This window comes from Loxodonta africana, chromosome 3, assembly GCF_030014295.1.
Source record: "Loxodonta africana isolate mLoxAfr1 chromosome 3, mLoxAfr1.hap2, whole genome shotgun sequence".
NCBI classification, from domain to species: Eukaryota; Metazoa; Chordata; class Mammalia; order Proboscidea; family Elephantidae; genus Loxodonta; species Loxodonta africana.
Genome location: NC_087344.1, coordinates 146,771,884 through 146,792,848, shown reverse-complemented (window position 1 = coordinate 146,792,848; position 20,965 = coordinate 146,771,884). Strand labels below are relative to the sequence as shown.

The 20,965-nt window shown below is 37.1% G+C and overlaps 1 protein-coding gene across 13 annotated transcripts in view; it reads right to left on the bottom strand.

Moving 5' to 3' along the window:
- Positions 1–20,965, bottom strand: part of ZNF644 (zinc finger protein 644) — a 211,262-nt gene that overhangs the window by 140,624 nt on the left and 49,673 nt on the right. For 7 of the 13 annotated variants that reach the window (XR_010321466.1, XM_064282322.1, XM_023558422.2 and 4 more), the window contains one exon: positions 3,874–3,942. The exons of the other annotated variants lie outside the window; for them this stretch is intronic. Coding sequence is in view for 6 of the 7 variants with exons in the window: in XM_064282322.1 (XP_064138392.1) it covers positions 3,874–3,942 (69 nt within the window). In the remaining variant the exon portion in view is untranslated. The remainder of the gene's footprint in view (positions 1–3,873; positions 3,943–20,965) is intronic. 13 annotated transcript variants of the gene reach the window in all.

The window sequence follows — 20,965 nt, the reverse complement described above, 5'->3', positions numbered from 1 at the left end:
AGCTTTTAAGAATCCAAATGCCACTCACCAAAGTGGGAAGCAGAACACTTTCTTAATAAACTTTGTTATGCCAATTGGCCTGGATGTTCCCTTAAGCTATGGTCCCCAGATCCCCGCCCCTGATACTCTGGTCCCTCGAAGTGTTTGGTTGTACTCAGGAAACTTGTTAGCTTTTGGTTTAGTCCAGTTATGCTGATTTCCCCCTGTATTGTGTGTTGTCCTTCCTTTCACCTAAAATAATTCTTGTCTACTGTCTAGTTACTGAATACCCCTCTCCCTCCCTCCTCAACCCTTGTAACCATCAAAGAATGTTTACTTCTGTGTTTAAACCTTTGAGTTCTAATAATAGTGGTCTCATACAATATTTGTCCTTTTGCGACTGACTGATTTCATACAGCATAATGTCTTCCAGATGCATCCATGTTATGAAATGTTTTGTGGATTCATCGGTGTTCTTCATCAATGAGTAGTATTCCATTGCGTGAATATACCATAATTTGTTTATCCATTTGTCCACTGATAGGCACCTAAGTTGTTTCCATCTTTTTGCTATTGCAAACAGTGCTGCAGTGAACATGGGTGTGCATGTATCTATTTGTGTGACAGCTCTTATTTCTTTAGGATATATTCCAAGGAGTAGGACTGCTGGATCGTATGGTAGTTCTATTTCCAGTTTTTTAAGGAAGCGTCAAATAGATTTCCAAAGTGGCTGTACCATTTTACATTCCCACCGGCAGTGTATAAATGTTCTAGTCTCTCCACAATGTCTCCAACATTTATTATTTTGTGTTTTTTGAATTAATGCTAGCCTTGTTGGGGTGAGATGGTATCTCATTGTAGTTTTGATTTGCATTCCTTTAATGTCTAATGATCGTGAGCATTTCCTCATGTATCTGTTAGCCACCTGGATGTCTTCTTAGGTGAAGTGTCTGTTCACATCCTTTGCCCATTTTTTAATTAGGCTGTCTTTCTATTGTGGTTTTGCAGTATCTTGTAGATTTTAGAGATCAGACCCTGATCAGATTTGTCATAGCCAAAAATTTTTTCCCAGTGTGTAGGTTATCTTTTTACTCTTTTGGTGAAGTCTCTGGATGAGCACAAGTGTTTGATTTTTAGGAGCCTCCAGTTATCTAGTTTCTATTCTGATATTTATGCATTGTTAGTTATGGTTTGTATTCTGTTTATGCCATGTATTAGGGCTCCAAGCATTGTCCCTATTTTTTCTTCCATGATCTTTATCATTTTAGATTTTATACCTAGGTCTGTGTTCCATTTTGAGTTAGTTTTTGAGTATGGTGTGAGGTACGGGTCTTCTTTCATTTTTTGCAGATGGATATTCCATTATGCCAGCATCATTTATTAAAGAGACTGTTTTTTCTTCAATTAACAAACTTTGGGCCTTTGTCAAATATCAGCTGCTCACAGTGGATGATTTTATGTCCGGATTCTCAATTCTGTTCCATTGGTCTATGTATCTGTTGTTGTACCTGCGCCAGGCTGTTTTGACTACAGTGGCGGTATAATACATTCAAAAATCAGGTAGCGTGAGGCCTTCCACTTTGTTCTTCTTCTTCTTCAGTAATGGTTCATCTGGGGCCTCTCCCCTTTCCATATGAAGTTGGTCATTTGTTTCTCTGTCTCATTAAAAAATGCCATTGGAACATGGATCAGGATTGCATTGTGTCTGGAGATCGCTCTGGGTAGAATAGACATTTTTACAATGTTGAGTCTTCCTACCTATGAGCAAGGTATGTTTTTCCACTTATGTAGGTCTCTTGGTTTCTTGCAGTAGTGTCTTTGTAGTTTTCTTTGTATAGCTGTTTTACATCTCTGGTTAGATTGATTCTATTTTATCTTCTTGGGGATTATTAAAAGTGGTATTGATTTGGTGATTTCCTTTTCGAAGTTCTCTTTGTTGGTGTAGAGGAATTCAACTGATTTGTTGTTTATCTTGTACCCTGACACTTTGCTAAAACCTTCTATTTGTTTACTTGTGGATTCTTTAGGATCTTCCGTGTATATGTCATCTGCAAACAGAGATACTTTTACTTCTTCCTTACCAATTTGGATGCCCTTTATTTTTTTTTCTAGCCTAATTGCTCTGGCTAGGACCTCCAGCACAATGTGGAATAAGAGTGGTGATAAAGGGCATCCTTGTCTTGTTCCCATTCTTAAGGGGAATGCTTTCAGACTCCATTTAGGATGACGTTGGCTGTTGGCTTTGTATAAATACCCTTTATTATGTTGCAGAATCTTCCTTCTATTCCTATTTTGCTGAGAGTTTTTATCATGAATGGGTGTTGAACTTTGTCCAATGCCTTTTCTGCATCAATTGATAAGATCATGTGGTTCTTGTCTTTTGTTTTATTTATCTGATTGATTACATTGTTTTTCTAATGTTGAACCATCCCCGCATACCTGGTATGAATCCCACTTAATCACGGTGATTTTTTTTTTTTTTTGATATATTGTAATTCTATTGGCTACAACTTTGTTGAGAATTTTTGCATCTAAGTTCGTGAGGGATATTGGTAAGTAATTTTCTTTTCTTTGGTGTCTTTACCTGGTTTTGGTATCAGGGTTATGCTGGCTTCACATTTCTACGTTCTGAAATACTTTTAGTGGTAGCGGTGTTAATGCTCCTCCAAAAGTTTGGCAGAATTCTCCAGTGAAGTTGTCAGTGTCAGGGCTTTTTTTGGTTGGGAGTTTTTTAATTACCTTTTCAATCTCTTCGTTATAGGTTTATTTATAGTTGTTCTACCTCTGTGTGTATTAGTTTACATAGGTAGTGTGTTTCTAGAAACTTGTCCATTTCCTGTAGGTTTTCAAATTTGTTAGAGTACAATTTTTCATACCATTCTGTTATGATCCTTTTTATTTCAGTTGGATCTGTTGTGATATTCCCCATCTCATTTCTTACTGGGGTTATTTTCTTCATCTCCTGTTTTTCTTTTGTCAGTTTGGCCAACAGTTTATCGATTTTGTTGAACTTTTCAAAGAACTAGCTTTCAGTCTTGTTAACTCTTTCAATTGTTTTTCTGTTCTCTATTTCATTTAATTCTGCTCCAGTTTTAATTATTTGCTTTCTTCTTGTGCCTGAGGGTTACTTTTGTTGCTCTATTTGTTCAAGTTGTAGGGATAATTCTTTGATTTTGGCCCTTTCTTCTTTTTGTATGTGTGCATTTATTGATACAAATTGACCTCTAAGCACTGCTTTCGCTGTGTCCCCAAGGTTCTGATAGAAAGCGTTTTCATTCTCATTTGATTCTGTGAATCCCTTTATTTCATCCTTAATTTCTTCTATAATCCAGGAGTTTTGAGCAAGGTGTTTTCAGTTTCTATGTGTTTGATTTTTTTCACTGTTTTTTCTGTTACTGATTTCTACTTACATGGCTTTGCAAGATCATTCTTAACGGAGAGAGGCTGAAAACACTCCCCCTGAGAACAGGAACAAGACAAGGATGTCCTTTATCACCACTAATTAACATTCTGGTTGAAGTTCTAGCTAGAGGAATGACCCAAGTAAAAGAAATACAGGACATCCAAATTGGTAAGGAAGAAGTAAAACTATCCCTATTTGCAGATAACATGATACTATGCATAGGGAACCCAAAGGACTCCACAAGAAAACTACTGGAACTAATAGAAAGAGTCAACAGAGTAGCAGGATACAACATAAACATACAAAAATCTGTTAGATTCCTATACACCAATAAAAACTATGAAAAGGAAATCAGGAAAGCAATACCATTTATATCAGGCCCTAAAAAAATAAAATACTGGGGAAGAAAAAACCTACTAAATTAGTAAAAATGCTAACCATCATCTGAGCCTTCAGCGAGTCATAATCTTTTTGCTGGTAGAAGGTCTTACCTCAGTGTTGATGGCTGCTGATCCATCAGGGTGGTGGTTGCTGAAAATGAGGAGGGCTGTGGCAGTTTCCTAAGATAAGACAGCAATGAAGTTTGGTGCTTTGATTGACTCTTCCTTTCATGTAAGATTCCTCTGTAGCATGTGAAACTGTTTGATAGCACTTTACCTACAGTAGAACTTCTTTCAAAACTGGAGTCAGTCCTCTCAAACCCTGCTACTGCTTTACCAACTAAGTTTACGTAATATTCTAAATTCTTTGTTGTTATTTCAACCATGCTCATAGCCTTTTCACCAGGGGTACATTCCATCTCAAGAAACCACTTTCTCTGCTCATCAATAAGAAGCAATTCCTCATCTGTTAAAATTTTATCATGAGATTGCAGCAATTCAGTCACATCTTCAGGCTTCACTTCTAATTCTAGTTCTCTTGCTATTTCCACAATACCTGCAGTTACTTCCTCCACTGAACTCTTGAGCCCCTCAAAGTCATCCATGAGGGTTGGAATCAAGTTCCTCTAAATTCCTGTTAATGCTGATATTTTAACCTCCTTCCATGAATCACAAATGTTCTTAATGGCATCTAGAATGGTGAATCCTTTCCAGAAGGTTTTCAATTTACTTTGCCCAGATTCATCAGAGGAATCACTACCTATGGCAGCTACAGCCTTATTAAATTTATTTCTTAAATAATAAGACTAACCTAGTGCCGTCAAGGCGAGTCTGACTCATAGCGACCCTATAAGACTAGAAAGTTGAAATTATTCCTTGATCTATGGGCTGTAGAGTAGATGCTATGTTATCAGACATGAAAACATTTATGCCCTCGTATGTATATCTCCATCAGGGCTCCTGAGTGACCAGGTGCATTGTGAATGAGCAGTAATATTTTGAAAGGAATCTTTTCTTCTAAGCAGTAAGTCTCAACAGTGGGCTTAAAATATTCAGTAAACCATGTTGTAAACAGATGTGCTGTCATCCAGGCTTTGTTGTTCCATTTACAGAACACAGGCAGGGTAGATTTAGCACAATCCTTAAGGGCCCTAGCATTTTTGGAATGGCAAATGAGCACTGGCTTCCACTTAAAGTCATCAGCTACACTATCCCCTAACAAGAGAGTAGGCCTGTTCTTTGAAGCCAGGCATTGACTTCTCCTCTCTAGATATGAAAGTCCTAGATGGCTTTTTCTTCCAGTATAAGGCTGTTTCATCTACACTGAAAATCTGTTGTTTTGTGTAGCCACCTTCATCAATTATCTTAGCTAGATCTTCTGGATAACCTGCTGTAGCTTCTCCATCAGCACTTTCTGTTTCAGTTTGCACTTTTATGTTATGGAGACGGCTTCTTTCCTTAAATCTCATGAACCAATTTCTGCTACCTTCAAACTTTTCTTCTGCAACTTCCATACCTCTCAGCCTGCACAGAATTGAATACAGTTAGGGCCTTGCTCTGGATTAGACTTTGGTTTAAGAGAATGTTTTGGTAGCTTTTATGTTCTATCCAGACCACTTAAATTTTCCCCATATCACCAATAAGGCTGTTTCACTTTATCATTTGTGTGTTCATTGGAATAGCACTTTTAAGTTCCTTCAAGAACTTTTCCTTTGCATTCACAACGTCGCTAACTCTTCAGAGCAAGAGGTCTAGCTTTTGACCTGTCTTGGCTTTTGGCCTACCTCAGCTTTCAACATGCCTTCCTTACTAAGCTTAATCATTTCTGGCTTTTGACTTAAAGGGAGAGACGTGTGACTCTTCCTTTCACGTGAACAGTTAGAGGCCATTGTAGGGTTATTGTCATGTCTCAGGGAACAGGAAGGTCCAAGGAAAGGGAGAGAAAGGGGTGAATGGGCTGTCAGTGGAGCAGTCAGAACACACACAACATTTATCAATTAAATTTGCCATTTTGTACAGGTGTGGGTCACGGTACCCCAAAACAATTACAATAGTAAGAATGACAGATCACAATAACAGCTATAATAATCATCAAAAAGTTTGAAATACTGCAAGAATTACCAAAACGGGACACAAAGTGAGGACAAGCTGTTGGAAAAACGGCACCAACAGACTTGCTTGACACAGATTGCCACAAACGTTCAGTGTGTAAAAATCCAATTATATGCAAAGCTCAATAAAATGAGGTATGCCTGTATCAATAAAGAAACATAATCTCACCAAAGGCCCTTAGACTACAAAATGATAATAACGGAACACTATGAAAAACTCTACAGACATAAATTTGATAAGTTTGATAAAACAGAGCAGTATCTTGAAAAATACAAACAGCTACAACTCACCCAAAATGAAGTAGATTTTGAACAGTCCAGTAATTATTAAGAAAATTGAGTTCCTAATTTAAAAAAACTTCCAAAAGAAATTTCCAGGCCAACATGTTTCACTAGAGAATTCTACTAAACATTTAAAGAAAAATTAATACAAATTTACATAATCCTTTCCAAAAACCTGAAGAGGACAGAACACTTCAGAGTTCATTTTATGAAGCTAGTATTACACTGATAACAAAACAAGACAAAGACAGTATAAAAAAAGAATACTACAGACCAACGTTTCTCATGAACTTGGATGGAAAAATCCTCAAAAAATTACTGGCAAATTGAATCCAACAATAAAAAAAAAATTATACAATGTGACCAAGTGGGATTTATTCCATTTATGAGAGACTGGTTCAACACTGAAAATCAATGTAATCTACCATATCAATAGGCTAAAGAAGAAAAATTCTATGACCACATCAATTGATGCAGAAAATCATTTGACAAGATCTAACACCCATTCATAGAAAAACTCTCAGCAAGTCTGGAATAAAGGAAAACCACCTCAACTTTATATAGAATATCTACAAAAACCTACAACTAACATCGTACTTAATGGTGAAAAGACTGGATGCTTTCCAACTAGGATGAGGAACAAGGCAGGAATGTTCAAACTCATCTCTTAAATTCAACATACTACTGGAAGTTTTAACCACTACTAAAAGGCAAGAAAACAAAATAAAAGGCATACATATTGGAAAGGAAGAAACGAAACTACTCTTATTTGCATGTGACACTATTGCCTCTGTGGCAAATTCCAAAGAGTGTACCAAAAAAAGAAGGAAAGAAAAAAAAAAACCCTCCTAGAAATAACAAGTGAACAGAGCAAGGTCACAGGATACAAGATCAACACAAAAAAAGCAATTGCATGATTTAGTGAAAATAGTGAGGCAGGGAAATCCAAAGGCCCATACCTCTACAGAAACACTGAAAAAAAAAAAAAAACCTGCCAGAAGCAATACTGTCCAAAATCTGGAAAACAGTCAAAGGTTTACAGCAACAAAGTGAATGCTGAATCAAGAAAAAGGCGACTTAAGGTAGGAAAGCCTTGTGATGTTTTAACCTTGCCCCAACTCCCTCCCTGGTGCAGTGCAGCAGAAGTCATGAACATGGCAGTCAACATTCACAGTGTAGGTATCTGGTTTCAGAGGGAGGAAAGCAGACCTTATTCCCAAGGAATTGTGCTTGCAATCTGATCTGTCAGGGGGTTCCTAATTTGGAACTGTCTTAGGATGGAAAAAAGGCTAAGTGGCAAACATTGAAAGGTAAATGAACAAGGTACTGCTGCATGAGGCATACAATTACAGTTAGGACAATACACATGCTGAAGCCTGGAAGGAAAACCTGAGGAGGGTTTTTATTTTAGTGAATAAATGCCCCACATACCTTCATATAACAGGGAATCTAGAAATCCATGTCTATGCCCAAGACAGGAAGCATGCTCAGAAAAGACCTAAAAAACCCCCAAGATTTCACCTCCAGCTGACGTTTAGGCTTAGCACATGCAAGAAGTAAAGGCTACAAAAGAGTTGTAAACAGCCTGGCTAAGCACCAAAAGAGTACCCTGATGCAGAGCCCATCTGTAATAAGGGAGAATATTTTCTTTTCTTTTTTGGGGAGGATGGGGCTTCAGGAGTTTAAGAAAATTTCTGTCAACTTACTAGCTGACTACAAGTCAAAGAAACAGAGACTCAAGAGGCTACGGATGACAAAAATACAGTCATTAAAAAGTAGTTTAGAAAGTCACAACTACAACACACAGGAAGCAACAACAACAAATCCTGAGGAGAAGAATCTGATTTCCAGGGTAACCACATTACATTCTTTAAAACGTTCAGTCCAATTAAAAAGAAAAATACAGGGCATGCAAAACAACAAAGTATGACCCATTTACAGGAAAAAGAAATTAACAGAAACTGTCCCTGAGGAAGCACAGCCATAGGACTTACTAAGAAAAATTTTTAAATCAAATGTTTTAAATACTCTCAAAGAGCTAAAATGAAACTACAGACAATGAACTAAGTAAAGGAAACCAGAAGAACAATGTCTTAACACAGGAGTATCTACAAATATATAGATTCTTTAAAAAAGGACTCCAACAGAAATTCTGGACTTGAAAAGTACAATAACTGAAACAGAAACCTGACTAGATCTGTGCAGGCAGAAGAAAGAATCAGTGAACTTGACAACAGATCAATTGAAATTATCTAGTTTAAGAGGCAGAAAGAAAAATGGAAACGAAAAAAATAGACGGAGCCTAAGCACCCCGTGGACACCAGCAAGCATACAAACACAAGCATGGCAGTCTCAGAAAGAGAGAACAGAGGAGACAAAATGGATATTTGAAGAAATAATGGGTAACCCCCCCAATTTGATTTAGAAAAAAAAAAAAAAGACATGGATTTACACATCTAAGAAGCTCATCAAACTTCGAGCAGCATAAATGCAAAGAGATTCACACAGACACACTTTATAATCATACTCTCAAAAGTCAAAGACAAAGACAGAATGCTGAAAGCAGAAAGAGAGAAGTGACTCATTACATTCAAGGGATCTTCAATAAGATTAACAGAGGATTTCTTATCAGAAACCATGGCGGCAAGAACTGAGTGGGATGATGTACTTTTAAGTGCTGAAGAAAAAAAAAGTCAATCAACAATTCTGTATCTGGCAAAACTGTCTTTCAAAAATGTAGGTGAAATTAAGACATTCTCAGATAAACATAAACAGAAAGAGTCTGTCAGTTGCAGATTAAGTACTACAAGAAATGATACAGGAAGTCCTTAAAAGATGAAATGCAAGAGCATCAGATAGGAACTCTAAGTGCTAGGAAATAAAAAACACTGTTAAAGAACTACATAGATACACACAAAAGCCAGTTTTTCTGTATTGTAACTTCTCTTTTTTTATACGGTTTAAAAGACAATGCATAAAATAGTAATTACAAATCCATGTCAATGGAAACCCAACGTATAAAGCTGAATAAAGTAAACGAAAAGGAAATAAACATAGTATACTACAAGACTCAATTAAACACAAAAGAAGGCAATAATGGAGGAAATGAGGACCAACAACAAAAAGACATACAGACAACAGCAAAATGGCAGAAGTCCTTCCTTATCTGTAATTAGTTTACACATAAATGGTTAAACTCTCCAATTAAAAGATAGCAATTGGCCAAACAAACATGATCCACTAATAAGCTGTCTACAAGACATTCACTTTAGATTTAAAAACACAAACACATTGAAAGTAAAAAGATGGAAAATACTGTATACAACTGGTAACCAAAAGTGCTGGGGTGGCTATATTAATATCTGAAAAAATAGGCTTTAAGTCAAAAATTGGTACAAGAGACAAAAAAGGACACTATATATTGATAAAAGGGTCAATTCATCAAGAAAATGTTAACAATTATAAACACATACACAAAACAGAGCCCCCAAAAATGTATGAAGCAAAGATGGAGAAAACAGCTCTAAAATTATAGTTGGAGGCTGCGATACATCACTTTCCATAGCGGTTAGAATACCCAGACGGAAGATCAATAGGAATTATGAGGCTTGAGCAATACTATAAACCAACTAGACAGACATATACAGAACACGGCACACAAACACAGCAAAGGACACATTCCTCCCTAGTGCACATGGAACAACTTCCAGGAAAGACCGTACCCTAGATCACTAATGCAGTCTCAATAGATGTAAAAGACTGAATCATACAAATTACACATACATGGAATAAAATCAGAAATCAGTAACACAAGGAAGTCTGGAAAATACAAAAATATGTGGAAATCTAGCAACACACTCTACAACAACCAATGGGTCAAACGAGAAATCACAAGGAAAATTACAAAATACTTTGAGATGAATGAAAACGAAAATACAACGTATCAAAACTTATGGGATGAAGCAAAAGCAGTGCTCAGAGGTAAACTCAGAACTGTAAAAGCCTATATTAAAACAAAAAGAAAGCTGCTTGGACCATGATCACAATAGAGGGTCTCAGACAGTGCGGGAGAAAAATGCAGAGAAAAATTCAAATTCATTAAAAAAAAAAAAAAAAAAAAAAGACCAGGCTTACTAGTCTGATAGAGACTGGAAGAATCCCTGAGACTAGGCCCTTAGTCATTCCTCTAACTTGGATCTGAAGCCACTCTTGGATGTCATCTTTCAGTTAAATAATAGGTAGGCCTATAAAATAAACAATAACACCTGTGTAGAAAATGCACCATAGAACAATCAACTAAATAAGACAAAATGGCCAACGTTAGCCCAAAGGCAAAGATAAGAAGGCAGGAAGGGGCAAGAAAACTGGACGAATGGGAACAGGGAACTCAGGGTAGAAATGAGAAGGGTGTTGGCACCTTGTGGGGATTGCAACCTATGTCACAGAACACTTTGTGTATAGACTACTGAATTGGAAACTAGTTTGCTCTGTAAACTTTCATCTAGAGCACAATTTAAAAAAAAAAGATGAAAGACCTCAAATCAATAACCTAACTTTATACCTTAAGCAACTAGAAAAAGAAGAGCAAACTAAATCCAAAGCTAGCAGAAGGAAGGAACTAATAAAGACTAGAGCAGAGATAAATGAAATAGAAAACAAATACAGAAAATTAACAAAACCAAAAGTTGTTCCTTTGAACAAATCAACCAAACTGACAACCCTTTAGTTAGACTGGAAACCCTGGTGGCATAGTGGTTAAGTGCTACGTTTGCTAACCAAGAGGTTGCCAGTTTGAATCTGCCAGGTGCTCCTTGGAAACCCTATGGGGCAGTTCTACTCTGTCCTATGGGGTTGCTATGAGTCGGAACTGACTTGACAGCAGTGGGTTTGGGCTTTTTTTGTTTTGTTTTGTTTTAATTAAACTAAGGAAAAAAAGACAGAAGACTCAAATTACTAAAATCAGAAATGAAAGTATGGACATTATTACCTGAGTAGCAGAAATAGGGTTGTAAGACTTCGAACAATTTACACCAACAAATTAATAACCTAGATGAAATGGATGAATGCCTAGAAACACATATAGTACCAAAAATGACTCATGAAGAAAAAGAAAATCTCAACAGACCTATAACAAGTAGAGGTTGACTCAGTAATCAAAAACCTCCAAACAAAAAAGCCCAGAACCAAGGGGTTTCACTAATGAATTCTATTAAACATTGAAAGAACACCAATCAAATTCTTCCAAAACATAGGAGGAATACTCCTAGCTCATTCTGAGGCCAGCATTATCCCAATATCAAAACCATATACTCCACAAAAAAGAAAACTACAAATCATTATTTCTTATGAATACAGATGCAAACTCAACAAAATACTAGCACACCATATCTAGCAGCATATTAAAAGGATTATACACCATGACCAAGTGGGATTTATCCAGGAACGCAAGGGTAGTTCAACATGCAAAAATCAATCTATGTCATAGACTATGTTAATAGAATGAAGGGGGAAAAAAAAACATGATAACCTCAATAGATGCAGAAAAAGCATTTGACAAAATCCAACACTCTTCCGTGATAAAAACATTCACCAAACTAGGAATAGAAAGGAACTCAACCTGATAAAGGACATCTATGAAAAACCCACAGGTAACATCACACTTAATGGGCAAACATTGGAAGTCTTCCCATTAAAATCAGCAACAAAATGTCTGCTCTTGTTACTTCTATTCAACATTGTACCAGAAGTGCTAGACAGGGAAAGTAAACATGAAAAAAAAAATGTATCCAGACTGAAAAGAAATAATGAAAATCTCTATTTACAGATGACATAATCTTACATATAGAAGACCCTAAAGAATCCACAAAAAGCTGCTAGAACTAATAAACAAGTTCAGCAGTCACAGAATACAAGATCAATATATGAGAATCAGTTGTATTTCTATATACTGTTGTTGTTAGGTGTTGTCAAGTCTATTTCTATACACTAGCAATAAAAAATCTGAAAATGAAATTAAGACAACAATTACATTTACAATACCATCAAAAAGAATAAAATACTTAGGAATAAATTTAACCAAAGAAGTGCAAGATTGGTACACTAAAAACTACAAAACATTGTTGATGAAAATTAAAGATAAATGGAAAGACATCACATGTTCACAGATTAGAAGACTTAATATTAAGACAGCAAGACACCCCAAAGTGATGGACAGACTTAATGGCATTCCTATCTAACCCCCAATGGCCTTTCTGTAGTCAATGGAGAAAAGATCACCTTTTCAATAGATGGTGCTAGAACAATGAGACATCCATAAGCAAAAAAAAAATGAACCTCAATCCAAGTCTTAACAACTTATACAAAATTAACTCAAAATGGATCATGGATTCAAATGTAAAATGCAAAACTATAAAACTTTTAGTTATAAATTTTTAGGGGGAAAAATGGCATTTGAGATCAAGGGTAAAAAGTTCTTATACCTGACATCAAAAGCACGATCTTATTATCTTGTCATGCTTTTAAGTCATTGAACCAATAAGTGGTTCAATCTACAATCACCATAGGTAGAGTGAGATAAAGTGACTTCCTAGGGTCTGTGTTACCTTAAGTGAGAGGGAGGATTTGAGCTGAACTTTCAAGGATGAGTTAATTTTCAAGAGTAGAGATGAATCGGGGATGAGATTCATAAGGAAGATAATGAGTAAAAGTGAAAGTATAAGATTTTTTAAATAACAGTGATTAAATCAGGCTGCAGCAAAACACTTATTAAAAAAAACAAAAAAATTTAAAATACACTTATTAAATAAAATAAAATAAAAATACTACGGAATAAACTGTTCAAGTAGACCAGAACATGAATTTGAAAGCTTCTGAATAATACCCAAGAATTAAAACTTATCCACAAGGAATTGTTGATTTTTTTGAGCAAGTATGTAATATAATCACAGCAGCTTCCTGAAGTTGAATCAAATGGTGTTACACAAATGAAATGAAGTGAGCAAAGAAATGTCAACTCAGAGATGACTGCAATAGACAGTGCAAACAAAATTAAGAGCACTGGGAATGGAAAAAAAGATAAACATATGGTATACTGCCAAAGGAAAAGCAAAAAGACCTAGTAACTGACTAACCTGTAAGACTAGGCCCGATGACAAGAGAATGGTGAGCTCACCAGCAGAAAAGCAATAGTTTTTGAAAACAAAGGTGACTAATTCAGTTTTAGACATGGTGATATCAAAATACACAAGTGAAAATGTCCAACAATCACCTGATTAAGTCTTTAATTAAGACATGTTTCAATAAAGTCAGTAAAAATGTTCTGATTAGAGAGAGAAATGTGTCTGCTGGAGGGAAGGGTTGTATGGAAGGAAGGCAGTATAACCATGATCTGTTACAGAGTAATGGAAGGAGGAAAACAGTAGTTAAACGAAAGCACCTGTTAAGCAAAAGTTAAGAATTAGACACTTTTTAGGAACTGTTTTGCCACTGAAGTCATCTGACTATAAATAAATTTTGATTATATAAATGCTGATTTCCCAACAAATATATAGAGTACGTCTGTGCCAATAACTGAATATACAATGGTGAACAAGATAGGCAAGGTCTTGCTCTCATATGCCTTTTATCCTACTGATTTGCTGAACTGTGATTAACCTAAAGATTTGATGATCATTTTAACTAATTAAAAACTAATAACCTAACTAATATACCTTGTAATTCAGGTTACAAAGTATTTACATTATCAAATATTATTGGTATTCAGCTACTACGAATCAGACACTATTAACATAAATCTAGGATTTTAACCCATTTTTACGCCCTTAACTATTCAAGCATTTTTGGTAAGACTCATCATCAGAAGTATGATTAATTATTCATTAATGGCATTAATTCTTGTTAAACCAACAACCAACAGAGGCCAAAATCTCTAATATAAACATCAGCTCATAAATCTATACGGAATAAGTCATTTTTTAATAATCTTCAGGTCAACTGAATAATTTACAAACATTTTTTGTAATACCTTAGAGATAGTAGAACAGAAAATGTGTTTGTGAGATATTATGAAGACGTATTAATTCTGACGGCTCTCAGATCTCTTCCTTAAGTTATACATTTGTACTATCCAACTGTCACCTGACGTTTCTACTCAGATGTCTTTAAATACTTCAAGCTTAATGTATCTAAAGCTTAACTCTTGTTCTCTCCAACCCTGCTTCTTCTCCCAAGTTCCTACCTGTGAATACAGAGCTACTACCCAGGCCAGAAACATGAATATCATCATTAACTCATCCCTTATTCTCCAATCCAGGCTCTACTACAATCAATCACCAAAGCTGATTTATTTTGTTATCTAAATCTCCTCAAATACAACCACATCTCTCTATCTCCAATGCCATCACTCTAAAGTCAGGCCAGCATCCTCTCCTTGCTAACTGGTCACCCTGAAGCCAATCTAGTTCCCCCTCCATCTGTTCTCCACATTTTAAGTCGAAATATTTTCTAAAACACAGATCTGATCATGTCACTTCCTCACATTTAAACCCCTTCAATGGTGTCTCATTATTCTTTAAACCCAAAATGGTTTATAAGACCTTCAATAAAATAGCTGCAGTCCCACTCTTTGGTCTTATCTCTTGACACTTAGCTACTCCCCCGATCCCCACCCCTATGTTGAGCTCTACACTGAAGACATGCCATATTTCTTTCAGTTCCACCAATCTTCCACCCCTTCTCTTACCTCTGATATTTTGCACATGTGGTTTCCTCTGCAAAAAGCAGACCTTCCTCAACTTTTTATCTAGATAAATCACTAACAGATCCTCAAAGTATAAATGTCATTTCTATGCTCCTTCTGACATACAGTTTCCAAGGAGCAGCTGGTGGATTCGAACGGCTGACCTTTTGGTTAGCAAAGAAGCTCTTAACTACTGTGCTACCAAGGCTCCATATTTCTATTAGATTTCTATTAGGTCATTCAATAAATTACATGCCAATTATGGGAGGTGTAAACGGTTAACATGGTCCTTGCTAACCCAAAGGTTGGAGGTTTGAGTCCACTCAGAGGTGCCTCGAAAGAACAGTCTGGTGACCTACTTCTGAAAAATCAGTCATTGAAAACCATATGAAACACAGTTCTACTATGACACATATGAGGTCACCATAAGTCAGAGTCGACAAATCAGCAACTGGTTTTATGAGTAAAGCACAGACCTAGGTGCTTTGCTGCTGTTAGTTACCATTGAATGGATTTCAACTCATGACAACCCCATGGGTGCAGAGTAGAACTGCTCCATAGGGTTATCTAGGCTGTGACCTTTCAGAAGCAGACCATCAGACCTGTCTTCTGAGGCACCTCTGGGTGGGTTCAAACTGCCAACTTTTTGGGTAGCAGTCAGGCACTTAACCATTTGCACAAATGTGCTTAGATGTATTTTAATAAAAATGCGTGGACCTTGCCTTCCTGGAACACAGACTACGTCTATCACACCTGACTGCAATACCACATTTAGTCATCCTTCTTTCCTCCTCAGACTAGTAACTAGTATCAAGTACAAGCTAAAATCAATTTAACTATAATACTCATTTCATAAAATGTTAAAAATAAATCGAACATTAAACAACTGAGAACCTATCATGTAATAGGTAGGCCTATGGTCCTCAGCCCAGCTGGAATACCCTAAAAAGTTTCAAATATTTGCCTCAATGTTCATCTCAAAAGAACAGTAGACAAGAGCTCAGAAGAGTTGAGTTCTAATTCTGTCTTTGCAATTACCTGTGGTCTTAGGCTGGGTAATCTAGAGAAGCAAAACCAGTGAAACCTATATATATAAACAGAGAGAGAGTCAATTCAGCTCAGCTGTGGAGGCTGGCAAGTCCCAAATCCGTGGGTCATGTGTCAGGCTGGGGGATTCTCCTGACTCACGTGCTTGGAGAAGCTGACAAACCTAAAACTGGCAGATGAGAAGTCACGCTGCTGGCTCACAGGGCTGCAGGGGCTGGCAAATCCCAAAATCTGTAGGTTAGACAACAGGCTGCTGGCACATGACCCAAGAACCGAAGGTCAGATGGTGACAAGTTGGATACAGAATCCAGAACAAGAGTGAGCCTTGCTGGAACAACCATTTATATACTACAGGCAGGCCACACCACCAAGGAAACTCCCCTTTCAACTGATTGGCTGCTCATGGTGCATCTTATCATGGAGGCTGATGGACGTGCTCTTCTCCTGGCACTACTTTCTTGGTGGTATGAGATCCCCTTGTCACTCTGCTTGCTTCTCTGTGTTATATCTCAAAAGAGATCGGCTTAAAAGTAGATTGAGTCCTGCCTCATTAACGTTTAACTGCCACTATTCCCATCTCATTAACATCATAAAGACAGGATTTACAACACATAGGAAAATCATATCAGACAACAAAAGGTGGACAATCACACAATACTGTGAATCATGGCTTAGTCAAGTTGACAGATATTTTGGGGGGACACAATTCAATCCATGATAGAGGTGATTACATTATATCAGATCTCATTATGGAGGTGATTAACATTGTATCAGCTCTCATCATATAGGTGACTGACTATATTATATTGCTGTTACTGTTGTTGTTAGGTGCCCTCGAATCGGTACCTACTCACAGCAACCCACTATACAACAGAACAAAACACTGCCAAGGGTCCTGTGCCATCCTCACAATCGCTGCTATGCTTGAGCCCATCACTGAAGTCGATGTGTCAATCCATCTCGTTGAGGGTCTTCCTGTCTTTTGCTGACCCTCTACTTTCCCAATAACCATGATGTCCTTCTCCAGGGACTGGTCCCTCCTGATAACATGTCCAAAGTACATGAGGTGAAGTCTCACTACTCTCACTTCTAAGGAACATTCTAGCTGTACTTCTTCCAAGACACACTTGTTCGTTCCTCTGGCAGTCCACGGTGTATTCAATACTCTTCACTAACACCATAATTCAAAGGTATCAGTTCTTCTTTGGGCCTCCTTATTTATTGTCCAGCTTTAGAATGCATATGAGGCAACTGAAAATACCATGGCCTGGGTCAGGTACACCTTAGTCCCAGAAGTGACATCTTGGCTTTTTAACACTTTAAAGTGGTCTTTTACAGGACATTTGCTCAATGCAATATATCATTTGATTTCTTGTCTGCTGCTTCCACGGGCATTGATTATGCATTCAAGTAAAATGAAACTCATGACAACTTCAGTATTTTCTGTATTTATCATGATATTGCTTATTGGTTCAGTTGTGAGGATTTTTGTTTTCTATATTACATTACATATTTTGTTTTTTATATTAGATTACGGAAGAGCAATCAGTCCAATGTCCGCCAAACCACTGAAAAGTATAGCCTAGCCAAGGTGACACATAACATTAACCATCACATCCACCTAACATTAAACAAGTCACTTGTTATTTCTGACTCTTATATCCATAAACGTGATGTTGTAATATTTAAATTAAAGATCACTATGGAAACCCGGGTGGTGGTTAAGAGCTACGGGTGCTAACCAAAAGGTTGGTAGTTCAAATCCACCAGGCACTCCTTGGAAACTCTATGAGGCAGTTCTACTCTGTCCTACAGGGTCGCTATGAGCTGAAATCGACTCGATGGCAACACATTTGGTTTTATGGAGTCTTTCAGAAAACAATTTATTTCTTGATAAGTTCAAAATCCCACTTGTTTAAACAGTCTGAAAAACAGAACAAGGAAAACGGTTCAAATGGTGAGTTCCTAAGCTATAGAAAAATGTAAACTTTAATCCATTTAAGAAAATGCCAGGAACCTTAGTTTGCAACATGGACAGCCAGTTAAATGATACTAAAGTGAAAGCTTTAGTTCAAGCCCCTTCTGCCCGTATTTTCCCAAGGTCATCCTCCAATCAAAATTCTATTCTTTCCTTCAGTGCCCAACTCAAATCTCTCCTTCTATGATGCCTTTCCTGATCTCTTCCTTAAAAATTCCCTCCTGAATCTTACCATATTATACACACCTGACAGTATTTTGTTCACCACTTTATAACAGTATGGCACTTTATAACAGCACGGCACTGAGAATTCTAAGCGTCAATGCATCCTTAACATACACCATAGTGCCTGGAACATTGCTGTTGTTGTTAGGTGCCATCGAGCCAGCTCCAATGCATAGTGATCCTATATACAACAGAAACACTGCCTAATCCTGTGCCATCCTCACCATCATTGTTATGCTTGGACCCATTGCTACAGCCACTGTGTCAATCTATCTCATTGAGGGCCTTCCTCTTTTTCACTGACCCTCTACTTTACCAAGCATGATGTCCTTCTCCAGGGACTGATCCCTCCTGATAACATGTCCAAGGTTATGTGAGACACAGTCTCATCATGCCTACTTCTAAAAAGTATTCTGGTTGTACTTCTTCCAAGACAAATGTATTCGTTCCTCTGGCAGTCCATGGTACATTCAATATTCTTCATCAACAATACAATTAATAGGCTTCAATTCTTCGTCTTTTCCTATTCATTGTCCAGCTTTCGAATGCTTATGAGGCGACTGAAAATACCACGGCTTGCTGACAGAGACTGGAGAAACCCCGAGAGTTTGGCCCCTAGAAACTCTTTTAGCTCAGTGATGAAGTCACTCCTGAGGTTCACCCCTCATCCAAAGATCAGACAGGCCCATAAAACAGAACGAAAATAAAGGGGCACACCAGCCCAGGAGCAAGGACTAGAAGGCATGAGGGGACAGGAAAGCTGGTAATAGGGAATCCAGGGTCGAGAAGCTAGAGTGTTGACAAGGCATGGGATTGTTAACCAATGACATAAAACAATATGTATTCAACGAGAGGTTCTGTAAACCTTCATCTAAAGTACAATAAAAAAGAAAATATCATGGCCTGGGTCACACAGACTTTACTCTTCAAGGTGACATCCTTGCTTTTTAGCAGTTTAAAGAGGTCTTTTGCAGCAAATTTACCCAACGCAATGCGTCATTTGACTTCTTGGCTGCTGCTTCCATGGGTGTCGATTGTGGATCCAAGAAAAATGATATCCTTGACAACTTCAATCTTTTCTGTTTATCATGATGCTGCTTAATGGTCCAGTTGTGAGGATTTTTGTTTTCTTTACGTTGAGGTGTAATCCATACTAAAGGCTGTGGTCTTTGATCTTCATCAGTAAGTGCTTCAAGTCCTCTTCATTTTCAGCAAACAAAGTTATGTCACCTGTGCAACAGAGTTGTTAATGAGTCTTCCTCCAATCCTGATGCCCCATTCTTCTTCATATAGTCCAGCTTCTTGGATTATTTGCTCAGCATACAGATTCCAAGTACAGGGAAAGGATACAACCCTGACACACACCTTTCCTGACTTTAAACCACACAGTAGCCCCTTGTTCTGTCTGAATGACTGCCTCTTAATCCATGTACAGTTTCTTCATGAGCACAATTAAGTGTTCTGGAATTCCCATTCTCTACAATGTTACCCATAATTTGCTATGATCCACATAGTCGAATGCCTTAGCATAGTCAATAAAACACTTCTTGTGTTTTATTTATTTATTTCTGGTATTCTCTGCTTTTAGCCAGGATCCATCTGACATCAACAATAATATCCCTGGTTCCACATCCTCTTCTAAATCTGGCTTACTTTCTGGCAGTTCCTTGTCAATATACTGCTGCAGCCGCTTTTGACTGATCTTCAGCAAAACTTGAGTTGCATGTGATATTAATAACATTGTTTCATGATTTCTACTTTTGGTTGGATCACCTTTCTTGGGAATAGGCATAAATATGGATCTCTTCCAGTCGGTTGGCCAGGTAGCTGTCTTCCAAATTTCTTGACATAGACAAGTGAGCACTTTCAGCACTGCATCTGCTTGTTGAAACATCTCAAACTATCATGGCCTGGGTCACACTATAACACAGTTTGTAGGTAAAAACTATTACTAAGTATTAGGTTAATGAAGTCTAAATTAATAGCAAGCTGCTAAAAGTTTGTTATTTCTTGCCCTCAAGCATTAGAATGCTTTCCTTGTTTGTGACTTTTTTTGACTGCCCTTACTGTGTATGACAATTTTTAGTCTCAGATCCAGCTTTAAACTCAATAAACTTATTCTGAAATTCTTTAATTCTAGAAACTACTAAATTTAAGACCAGAAAAAAGAAAGTTAGCTTGTAGCAAACTATAAAGAAATTTACAAGGAAGTATTTATCCTAATTAAATAGTATGGGGGTGAAAGGGAAGAAATCAAATAACTGGGTTATTTAGTATTAAATAATTTTGAGTGTAATATATAAACATGAAAGTATGTTAATTTATGGATTTCATAGTAAAGAAGAAAAATCTTCGCAAATTATATATTCTGCAGTGGAATACAAGTTATAAGGGTGAAGGGTGAAAATTCAAATCTGAGGAATGCCACAATTAAAGAAATGTAAAATAAATACCATTTTTCACTGATTAGACTGGCAAAGATTAAAACGTTGGCTACTATTTAGCAGAATGTGGGGAAACAGACACTCTAAATAAACTGCCAATGGGTATAATAAATAGTAAAACCTATTTGCAATTTTGCAATACATATCAGAAATTAAAGTGCACATGTCCTTTGATCCAGCTACCCACTGCTATAAATTATACTATAGACACTCAAACACTCCAAATGACATTGTCAAGAATATTTATTGCAGCATTGCTTATAAAGCAAAAAAAGTGAGATTTACCCAGATATCTATCAATAAGAAAACATGCAGGACATCTAGGTTCAATACCCCACCAATGAACCCCATGTGCAACCAACACCTATCTCAGTGGAGG